The following is a 12,244-nucleotide window of genomic DNA, read 5'->3' on the forward strand; positions in this document are numbered from 1 at the left end:
TATATACACATATTACCTGGATAGTGTTATCCTGTTATCTAGGTACCTAGAGTAGATGGAATCACAAATAAAGTCACAAATCTTATGAACTGCCATTAAATAAATTAACTGAACTCAGTGAACAGTTGTACGGTTTTTGCGAACGTCCTTTTGGGACTTGAAGCAGTGACAATCCCGAGAACTAAATGCGCGGATCCATCCATAATCCCTTATTTATACAAGGCGAATGAACAGAACGAGGGGATGGAATATTGCTCGCAAAGCCGAGTAATTCCGGACTAGATGAGATGGGGATCCCACCCTCGCGGAACAGTTACAGCTAAGCACCCACATGGACCTTCCACACCCGTGCAATAATACTACTTTGCTCGCCAAGAGGCTCTAGGACAAAGAAGTGGCATTTATTTAAAGCTTATGTCGCAATAATTTTAATTAAAACACTATTTTAGCTAGCAGCAATAAAACTCTGTAGTAAACTATACAATCCACTTCACTTCACCCTTTCTCCCATTCCTCATGAAGCTGGGAATGAATAGCCATTTAAGGTGACTGCGTACTTTTTGCTATTTATCACACCTTGTTGTTTACTACAGAGTGTCCCATCAATGTCTCGGGCCACGCCCCACAATCCTTTTTGATGGCTTGTCAGAGGTTATGGTCAAATTGTCTGCACATGTTTCGCAAATTCCTCAGTTTTCCCTTGTTTGTTGCCAAATTTTTCAGCTGCGTTCGGTTCAAGCCTTAAAACTTTTCGGAAAGCTAAATCATTTACATACATGCTCGATTGCCGCACAGCTAGAAATTGTGGTTCGGCTGTTGTCTTGATTTATGTACATATGTACGCGTAGGCGTAATTTTAAATGTCTTGTCTAGTCTCTAGATCGATTTGTCAAGGAACGTTGTCCGCAATCCCAAATGAATATATAAATGTCTAAAATAAGAATAATTTCCTTTCTTGGCGTAGACTTATGGCATTCGGAAGCCACATTTGTATCCTTAACTATGTAAAATAATGATGGTTTCTCTTCCTATTTTCAAAATTAAAGAGTTAAATGTACGGCTTTTTGCTATATATCTTCATCTCCGATGAAGTTTACTTTTCGCGCTAGCTGCCTCTCGCTTGGAATGCAATATGACTTGCTTGGCGCCACTTACTCATCTCATACTAAATTGTCTTAATGGAAATTATATTCATGGTGACAATGCGTCATTGCCACGACCACGACCACGACCTTCGAAGGATGTTCGCCTGATTATCAGGGGTGGTGACAATTTCGCCGACATTGTTGCCAGCAAGTTCCAGCCGGAATTCAAGGGAACGAAAATTCTTGCACAAGAACTCATTAAAAGTGACAGAGAGATGAACAGGAATTGTTAGGCAGAGCCCTCCTTTGGAATTTATACACATACATCAAACACATGACAAAGGCAAACGAAGTGATGCCAAATTTTTAGGATCCACTTTTTTTCCACCTCTCTGCAGCCGCAAAATAAAGATATAGATGCCAAATTATAGATTAAACAATGACGCGTTTCCGATAGCCGCCTACAACCAACATTAAAGCTTAAATATATATTCAATTTGCTGGCCGCCTTCGGGACACGTACATACAACATTAACATAATTTCGCCGCGTTTCGGCAATTTGAACACGTTCAAAAACCGCATCCAAGCGTCCTTCAGCCTCTAGCCTCATCCTCCCACCCATTTCTCAACCCGAAAGCCATAGCATCCACCCATTCCCCGATTTTTTGCTATTTTTAAATTCCAGGGGCGTAACTAGAATTTAATTTCTCAACTGCCTAGTCGTGGCTTTGCGATGACTGGGCCTTTTGGTGGAGCACGTACACTGGCTTGTTCCCCAAGTTCTGTGGAACTAGTAGACCGGAATGGGATGAGATGTCATGGCAGTGCGGGTCCTTTAAGTTAAACACATCTCAGAACGTAGCGAAGCCCAAAAACATACATTTATCGCATCATTGTAAAGTCTGTTCGATATCCCTTTATTAAAATGTCCAAGTGCCACCATTAATAATGCAGGACGGAGGGACTTTATTAAATTTATTTTAATTATTTAATTTTTATGCATCCTGGCTTATCAAAAATTGTTACTTTCTTCTGGCTACGTATAACTTAAATGTCTATCCTGCCTTCTCCTGCTTGCTACTTTTATGTCAACCAGGTCAAAACATGACCCCAGCCATTATCGAGGGCATCTTTTCCCAGCTGCCCCAAACTCCTGCTCGAAGCGAAAACGTTTTAAATTTTTTGCTGTCCTGTATGATTTTTCCCGCTTTTTTATCCCATCTGCTGTGAAATTCCGATGAAATATCTACTTAGGCACAAGCACGCATGTGTGTGTTTAGGGACATTGGGCGTGTTTGTGTATGGGTGCTGTTTGCATTGGCATGTGTGACTTGGCATCAACTCGTGCGCAAAACAGTTTAAGAAAATTTCATCTGCCTCGCATTTTAATGATTTAATTTTGCATAAGCTTATATCGTCGCATATCAGGACAAGGATGTGCTTAAGGATATCGGCTTGCCTCGACTTTTCCTGATTGAGTGACACGTCATTTGATGATATTAGCCAAAGCCTGCTTGGGTCTAACCGACATGGGTAAGACTAATCCGGAGGAATATATGTGTGAGTCTGAGTCCTGGTACTGGCCCAATTAAGTGTGTGCAATGGCCAAATCAGGTTACACTTTCCTACTACGCACCAAAGTTTGCCATTCTGGTGTACACAACGAACAATCTTCAAGTGTTGATATAGTTTGGCGCAAACTTTGCAAGCAGTTCATAACTTCGTTTTCCGCAACAATTTATCAAAGGATATGCGTAATTTCCGACTCAAGTGACATCTGCCGTGTTCCTGCTAATGATGTCCTCCATGTCAACTGTACGTTTCGGATTGCTTCCTGTCGTCTTCCATTTTGCGGCCGGACACCAAAGTTCAGCCACCCACGACCCACAATTCGCACCTTCCGTTGACTTTGGCACGCAACCGAAATGAATCCGGCTCATCAACGTGGAAATTCTCTGCTGATTTCTACCGACCACCCCACACTTCTGAATCACCTCCCCCGTTCACCTGAAACCTTTCCATTGATTTTTTCGGTGCGTGTCCAAGGCGAGAATTGGGCCTTTCATTTGGGTCTCACGTCCACATGTGCCCACTTTTCAACACCCTTTTCGACCATCCAAAGTTTGGGGTCCACGTGTTTGGTGCCTGGTTTTATGATCCACAAATGTTGTTCCTGCATCCTTATGGTTACTCCATCGTGAAATGCCATCATGTCGTTTGAGAGATCATATCCGTTGGGATGGGTTAATAATACTCAGTTTCTAGGGTAAAGTCGCGTAACAAACTTATGCTTAATTGGATCATAGAAGTTACTTTTTGCTTATTGACGATGTTTACTTTTTATGTGGAAATCCCTTTTATAAAAATCAAACAAAAGTAACCTCCCTTTAGCTACTTAAGCTAAATAAGGAAACCTCATATTTAAACGAACAGTAATAAGAGGAGATATTTTTCGTAGCCCCGCCATAAAATGCCGAATCGGAATGCTTCCACTCAAAATCCTCGCCATCGCCTCTTCACGGTTAACTCGTGCGGTTAAAGCTGCTTCCTTCCACTCAATTATATAAAGCTGCAGCTGGCAAGGTGGAGGACTTCAATAAAACACGGAATCCCTTGAAATGTTGATAAAGTTTTGCCCGCACCAAGATCAAGTGGAGCAGGTGGTATAGTAAACCAAATACGAATCCATTTGGCGATGCACTTCGAACGGAAGTTAAGTCCAAATCGGACAGTGCTCAGATACCTCGCCCAGCCAACTGAAAGCTACCCAATGGGGCAAGGAAGTAGGATGAATCCGAGAGGAGCTTAAGATGGGTGTGGCAATGTGGGGTAGAGGTGGATACTTTTCCACTGCGGTAAGCCCTGCTAAGCACTCGCATATTTGCTGAACACTCAAAACGCGCCCTTACTTCGACAGGAGCCACCTTACAAGGACGCCAGTATAAATGTATGCAAAGGCAGCCAAACGGCGGAAAACTTTAGCTGCCACACCACCAGACTAAATGGCATATATGGAGATTTGAATGCGAAGAGCTCTTATTACACGCGCAGCCGAAATCAGCAAAATCCAAACACATTGACACTGCTTGAGTGTTTAACTAAGGTAACGAAAAAAAAGAATTCAGAATGAGATACAGAAAATGCACACCAGGTTTACGCCATTAATGACAATAAGCAAGAAATCAGGGAAAAAGGTAAGGGACCTGACCTTTCTCCTGCTATTCAAAGACATTTAGTTAATGTTTAGTAGGTACATACACGCTGATTACGAAACATCCGCAAAAAAGGGGTAAATGCTATTAAATAGAAAAGTATACATTACATGTTTAAAGAGGGAAGACTTTACAGAACTCAGCTATAGCGTTATCTCATGTTTTTTTGTATTTACAGGAAAAAGTTAGTGTTTTAAGGACGATTTTGGGTGGGCATTCATCCAAATCAATACTTAAACCTTAAAAATCTTAAATTAACTTACCGGTACGGATAGTTAACGATCATCAATCAACGACTTTCAAAAAACAAAAATAAAAAGGACAGGTCAGCAAATGTATTATAAACTGTTTATGCTTTGAAATGATAATCCTGCATCCTCAAAAACACCGTCCTCCTAAGTTCATGGGTCATGTAGAACATCCTTATAAACATCCAGATGAGGTTTACTGATGGAAAAGATGCCAGTAAATAATTGGTGTTATCACAAAAGAAGATGTGCTCAAACAAGCTATCCTACACACTACGCTATCACAGTAAAGGGCTATTGCTATTCTGTAAGCTATAACAGCAGTAAGAAACGCAAGGAAGCTTACATATACATACATTGGACCCATATCCACATTAAAAGCGATACAATTCATGAATCATTCACTCACTAAATATCTGAGATCCGGGGCTTGCTCATCAAACCAAACCTCATTACCAAACCAAACCTCAATCGCAGCGATATCAACAAATATTTTAAAACGAAGATTCTTTTTGTAAATAAGATCCTAGTATAGAATACATCTTTCTGATACAAAAGTGTAAAACCTTTCTTTCGAATATCATCAGACTTTGGTGGATCACACGAATATGGGTTCTCTCAACCAATGAACATCCAATGCACAGCCAACGACATATCGACTCCACTCATATTTTAAAACTGGATCGCGCTTCAAGTACTTAAATCTAGTAACACATATCTGACCAATCTCCTAATTAACCATATGTTTGAAAATCTCCAGGATATTAAAAAATAGAAATTTACTAAATTTTCGTTAAAATATTCGTATTTATATAATAATATGGTTAATTGGTAAATTATTAAATATACGTAAAGGTACATTAGGTTACTATTTTGTTTAATTACATTTAAACAAAGTTTCCCCAACCATTAGATCAAAGGAGTATTTTTGACCTCAACTAATAAAAAACCGAAAAGACAAAAACCTTTCCTAGCTAAAAACAGTGGGTACCTCAATAATCATATACAGACTATATTAATCTGTAGATCATGATTTAACCGATTCATATGGAGCTATTCTTTTTAGTTTCAACTAGACCTGGTTGTTGTACGACACGATCTCATTAGAATTCTCGTCGGGAAATCCCTGTTAACCCATGTGGACACACTTAACAAAGGAGAAATCCGAGTCCAGAGGCGCCATGAACTTCCGCTGCGCTGTGCGCTGTTGGCGTTGGTGGTGATGGCGCTGCCATCGCTTCCGGTGCTCTAGCTTAGATGATGGCCCAGCTAAGCAGTCGGCACAGCACGTGACGGGGGACCAAGGATGTGGATGGGGACGAGGATGGAACCTATATGCTGAGTCTCCGAGCATAGATTCCTTGGCACCCCTTATTGCAGATCCACGGGCGATGGCTTTTATTAGGCGCATATAATCATAAGAAAATTAGCTAGCATGAAAAACGCACTTAAACTTGCGTTTAGCTGGCAGCATGGAACGGGGGTTAGGAGTGCTGTACTTAAAATGTAAATAAGGGACTCAAGTCACCCATCCTCTGCGTCCTTTCCTTTCCAGGAAATTTACTTGAACGTTTTGATTAAACGCCCTGTTTTGCTTTATTCTCGTCATAATTTGAAATATTGTCGGAGCTTAGGGCGCAAATTGCTTTGTTTAGCTAGTTTTGAATGGATTAGTTATCCACTAGCAGGAGGGACGCCAGTGCTTGTAATTAAAAACGGGTTGGAAATCCATTAGGATGGCAGACTGTAGCCTCAATTGGAGGTACAGCCTTATTTGAAATAATGAAATGCTTGGGAATGGTAAATAAAAGGACGCCCTTAGAGTGTTGATACTAAGCCTTGCAAATTTACTTTTACGGATAGGTTTGTCAGCTGAAATGAATGAAAATGTTGCCAGTTCTTGGCACAGTGCGCGAACACACACCAAAATCAATATCCGCCTAGAGCTGTCATTCGCTACCTGAATTTCATTTCCGACTGTCGACAAGACATATCCTCATATGCAGATTTACGCGTGCTATGTGGCCCATTTTCTGTAGCCTCAGTTCTTTAGTCGCCGAATGCTGCAGGATGTTGCCCCAAATAGTTTGAGTAAAGGGATCCAAGGGTAGTTCCTTTCGCAGTTCCTTTTCTGGTCCTTCTGTCCCTAATTTTATTATTATTTACCCAACTGAGGGAATCTCTCAGAGAAACTGTGACTACAGGCCGTTATTAAATTGGCTAGAATTTGTAATTGATTGTCTGCCGTTAACGCTTGATTCAGTACATATAAGGGGAAACAGCAAAACTGGTCGAGAAACAGCTGTAGAAAGTAGCTCTACAAACAATAAATAAAAACAATGGCACGTCGCATAAAAAGCTATGAGCACAGAAGACGAGCTGGGGCTTAAAACAAAAGATGAGGAAACCCCATCAAATGCTCGAAAATCGAACTCGGACTCTTACTCGGAAAAGTGGGAAAACTCTGAGCGAACATGTTGTATGAAATTGTCGAGTGCGGATGAGGGTTAAAAGCATTACATTACACACAGCTCAAATATATAAACACAAAAACTGGACTACAATTGTCTGGTATCGCAACCGCGGCGAGGAAAAGCACAGGGATAAGGATGTGGCCAGAGCCTTGGAGTGTTGCCAAAAGTGGAAAGTTTTCAATTGCCAGGATTTCTGTCTCCGGGCCACACCACGCCCACTCACCTCGGCCTACACATCCACATCCACCTCAGCCCCAGACACTTGTACATTACGTACTTAGACGCTCGCCGAGAGCGTATCAATCAACTGGGTCTTGAGATCGGAAACAAAAGGCACCTTACTCCGCTCAAAGTACCATAACATGTCCGACCAAATGTGTTGTTTTTCAAATTAAATTTACTCCGGCCTTCAGAATTTAATCAAAGTGCTAGCCTGCAGGGCTGCCATCATGAATTTACGAGGTAGATGCAAATATACAACTAGTTCAGGGAATCTCTATTTCGTGTGGCCCTTCAAAGGCCACCTAATATCATCGAAAGTGCACTTTAAAAAATTTGAGTCACTAACTCTGATCTCAGAAGTGGCACACGTGATGCACACTATAGGGTATAAGTTATTCGACCCTGAGCGTTCACCCACGAAAACGCTTCCAAGCGACGGTTTCCTTGTGTGGGCGCTGCTTAAGACGCTCTCACTCATATCTGATCAAATCAAATCAGCCGACTCGCCATCTGTGCTCCTGGCATCCTCACAATAAACCCCACTACGGCTCCATTTAGTTGTGGGTGTCGCCTTGATGACGCATGATTCGACGAAGGAAGTGGGCCATAGGCCATGGGCGAATGCGGAGGCTGATTTTTAAGGAGATGTGGGCTATAAATACGCCAAAGATGTGTGGCGATGTGCGAAGGTTACGGCTGGCTGGCATTTTTAGCACCCTGGTACCACACTCATCGCCGCGGGCATATTTGTGGCTATTAAATTTAGTCAATTTTCCTGCTCTGAGTGATGATAGATGAAGCTGTAGTCAGATGTCTAACTAATTATAAGTAGGCGCAAACTTTTGTGGGTGATTAAAAGCACAAAACGCCTTTTCTGCAATTTAAATTGACTTTCAAAACGCATTCAAAACGCAAAAGCGGCGTTCATCGAAGTTTTTCAAAACTTTTCTAATTATAAATTTCTTCTCGTGTTATTTATAAGCGTTCCACCTGAAACCAAAAATAGTGCAGACAGAGATCTGAATTGCAAAACACTTTTCACGCCCCACTTGCTGTTATGCTCGATTTAAAAAAATAGGCAGTACAACTTTGCGCCCTTGGCAAAAGGGAGGCCCTTAAATCAACTTCCCTTGCGCAGCGGAAGTGAAATGTGAAATTTAAAATTTATTATTGGCAATGAAAAGAGACCCCAAAGAGAAACACACAAAAAAATCCAGAAGGCGATAGAGGGGCCCAAACAATATTTATGTTATTAAACTGAAATCAATGTGCAATATTCGCTGCCGACTTTATAAATTTAGTCAGCCGAATGCGATTTTTCCGTCACTTTTGCAATTTATTTAATTTTAGATTACTTGAAAACGGCACTTAATCCATAATTTTAAAATTATGTCCTGCTGCTTTTTAATTGATGTCCTGCTGACATTTCCACACCGGGAAATAGCTATGCTAGAGATAAGAGTGAAATTAATAATACTCGATCTCAGTTTATAGATACCAATCCATTTTATATATGTTCTGTTTTTCTCTTTCAGTAAATAAACAAACGAACCATCTAGCATTATCACAAAACGGCAAGTCTCATTTTTAACCCGGCTGCCTGGCTTCACTTTCGCCTTCTTCACCCAACTCGTCCTCCATCCCAACCGATCCCCAAAAGCTGGCAAGCTGGCGTCGTTCAAGCAGATGAATATCAATAGCACCATAAGCAATTACAACAACAATATAATGTGGAGTAGTACTATATCGCCAACAAACTCTAAGAAACTGTTGATCGGAAGCACACGAAGCGTTGATTATGTCGGTGATAGTACGAGGACAGCAGCAGGCAATATCAAAACAGGAGCAGCAGCAGCCGCAGGAGCCAAAGGATCAAAAGCCAAAGCCACCGCCATCGCAGCCACAACCCCCACAACCAAGATCTCAATTGAAATGGAGCTCCACATACAAAATAAGTGCATCTCGGCATAGCGCATCACTCTGGAGGGTGGTGCGGAGCCGCCATGGCTGCAGGGCCCCCTTAAGGCCGCGTTTTTGGGGGCTACTGGGGTCGGCAAAACAAGCATACTACAGGTGAGTCCAAATTTACCATGGTTCACCTATGTATAACTAAGAAGCACAATACTGAAATTCATAAAGTTTCGGGGGATACCTCCCAAATCGGTTTCTTTATGAGTGTACAAGTTCCATGAGGTAAACATAATCCAAAATAATTGATTTTAACTGATCGATTAAGTGTTTCCACTTAACACGTCTCAAGGCCTCGCTGGCGCAATATTTAATACGGAATTGCCAATGATAATTTAAATGTTTGCTAAGTGAGATTGAGTGCCAAAGGAATTAAAACGTTAGTCCGATCCGATGCAATCAACGTCGCATAGAAGGGGTCCTTGTTGACCGCTCGCATTAATCAGTTGCTCAATAATAAATTGCATTTTCAATTAACACAGTTCCCGATTAAAGTTTCCCCATTGCACACAAAACGTTAAATGGCGAGGGGTTGCAACAGAGAGAAGGATGCGAACGCTGTACATTTGATGCCCCAACTTAGCTTTAAATTATTAATGGGCCACGGGCGACCCCGTGGAAAGCTGAAAGCTGGAAAGTTTAGGGCAAACTTTTTAATAGACCATCCCACGACAGTTGGCCCTCACCATCTACCTCCTCACCTCCTTCCCCACCCGATCCTCTCATTGCGTTTGTGTGCGTGTGAGAGCCCCGTTAATTTGATTTGCGCAGTGCATGGTATCGTATCTTTTGTGGCTTATCTTTTGTAATTAGACAATGGCAGGGCACAGAGCTTGAAAGGCTCACATGTGTTTACCGTGGCTGCCTGCTACTGTGGGGAGTCCATCAGCAATTGTGGTCACTGTAGCACCAAACATGAGGAGTTCTTAAGATTGTATCAAAAGGAAAGTCAAAACCAACAAAAAGTGTAATCAAGTACTGTCCATTTCACAATCTTATTTAGTATTTATTAGCTGTACTGTCAATATGAAAAGGTCCTAAGTAAAAGCAACTTTCGTTACCATATGCGGAAAAACATTTATTTAGTTTCTTTTAAAACTATTTTATTTTCCCAGTATTAGACAAGCGAGAAGGCTTTTGTAGGTGCATGACTAGTAGATATACGTTACTCAGCTAATGAAAGTGCAAGAAAGGGGGAAAGCAAGTGGAGTAGCAAGCTGAAATGGAATACTTTGCCTTACAGTAAGGAGACGGCTTTTAATAGCTTTTAATAACTTTAGACAAAATACCATTCACTCATTAGCTTAATACTTTAAGCGTGAGAGTGGACCGTCTTTAGCTTAGTGGTATTTGCAATTCATTTGCCCCAATTTAAGCTTCTATTAAACGTACACAGTTCCCACAGAATCAAAACACATTCTATCTGATATACCATTTTAGTCTACGAGTAAGGGGTATAAATAATTTTATATACATAGTTGGGCTACCAAACAAAGAAATATAACAAGAGGCGTAAACGCCCTGGCAATTTTAATTAAACTTTCAAAACAATAAAGTGTAGGTTTATTTGGAAAAATTTAAGTTTTATTAAGCTGCAACGGTAAACAACAACAAGTTTTCCAATTTATCTCAGACAACGAAAAATGAATTCGATTTTGTTTACCTTTCGCTAAGTGACAGCCTCTATGATTACCCTTCCTTAATACCCTTTGTTTTCATAAATATCTAGGAATTTATCGAATTCCCCACTTAAGTGCCTGTGAACGAATACTGGAAAAATATTTATAAGGGTTATAACTGAATATTTCAAAATATCGAAAATATTATTTGTATAAATTGCAATCTTTTTCCTCAAGGGGGAAAAGAGTATTAGCCTCGTTGCGAAACACGTCCCATTTTCCATTCACTACCGACCTACACGCCCCGGCTTCTCACCTCTCGCTTGGCAAATTCAATTACCTGCGGTTGCGAGTTGGCCGCTATGCCATTTGCTTTCCGCTTTTCCCGCTGCACGGTCCATTATTTTCCATGCATTCGTTTGTGTGTGCTATACATAGCTGCGTTTAATTTCAACGAATGCTATTGAGAGCGTGTATGCATCAGCTTTTAGGATCGCTTTTCCAGGAAACCTCAACCGTTTTCCGAAGTCAGCGGTCCAACAGCTTTCTCAATTCCCGGTGGGTGCCTTTTATTGCTTGTAATGCGAGATTTGTGCATTTTTATGGCATTTTAAGCACTGCAAAATCAATTACGTCCTGTTAAATGGCTGTTTGTGGTCAAGCTGGTGAAGGAAATCCTTTTTGGAGTGAAAAGACGTTAGTCTCGCACACCACGCATCCAAAAACGTTTATAGAAGGCAATCTTACACAAGAACAACGTAAATCGAGATACGGAAAGGATTTTTCCATAAAAAAACTTTTAAACTGTAATACATTTTCTAGGGCTTTTAAATATAATTACCTGCAAAAGAAATTTTAAAAGTAAGCCCTTTTTTAAAAATGCATGGATCGTTGCTGTTTATAAAATATAAATTTAGATATAGATATATTTTATAAAAAACAAGAACTTTACATATTTTTCGCTGGGTTATATTTTTACAGGGTCTCCCCTGTAAAACGCAGTACATCATATCAGTAAAGCGTGCGTCATGAATATCTATTAGGGTACACATAGAAAAGCAGCTCGGACCCACGGCGAGCTGATTTATATGGCAGATTATGTACTGCTTTTTATGAGGCAGCAAGAAGCATAAAGAGGCGCAAAGCTACGAAGCCCTAACCTTAGCATCTTGGAGCAAGGTGCACGAAGCTCAAAACTAGGATATGGAAACGGGACCTGGATACAACGGAGCCAACATCAATGTCATTTCTTATTCAATTACCAGTTCAATGAAAATAAAAGTCAATGATATGCGGCGTTAACACATAAAAGCGACGCAATGCGAATCGCTGTCATGAATCGATGTCTGACCCCTTTGCCACTCCACACGTCCCCGTGCTCAGAAGGGGAATTGCCCGTCGGTGCAGCGAATGAT

General features: G+C 41.0%; 1 protein-coding gene across 1 annotated transcript in view; it reads left to right on the top strand.

The window, feature by feature from the left end:
* The window catches only part of LOC6535407 (ras-like protein family member 10B), a 40,215-nt gene that overhangs the window by 12,643 nt on the left and 15,328 nt on the right, over positions 1-12,244 (top strand). Inside the window, 1 exon segment of the mRNA XM_002096020.3 lies at positions 8,778-9,315. Within this exon segment, the coding sequence (XP_002096056.3) occupies positions 8,929-9,315 (387 nt within the window). The 5' untranslated portion in view covers positions 8,778-8,928.

The sequence above is a fragment of the Drosophila yakuba genome, chromosome 3R (genome assembly GCF_016746365.2).
Source record: "Drosophila yakuba strain Tai18E2 chromosome 3R, Prin_Dyak_Tai18E2_2.1, whole genome shotgun sequence".
Classification (NCBI taxonomy): Eukaryota; Metazoa; Arthropoda; class Insecta; order Diptera; family Drosophilidae; genus Drosophila; species Drosophila yakuba.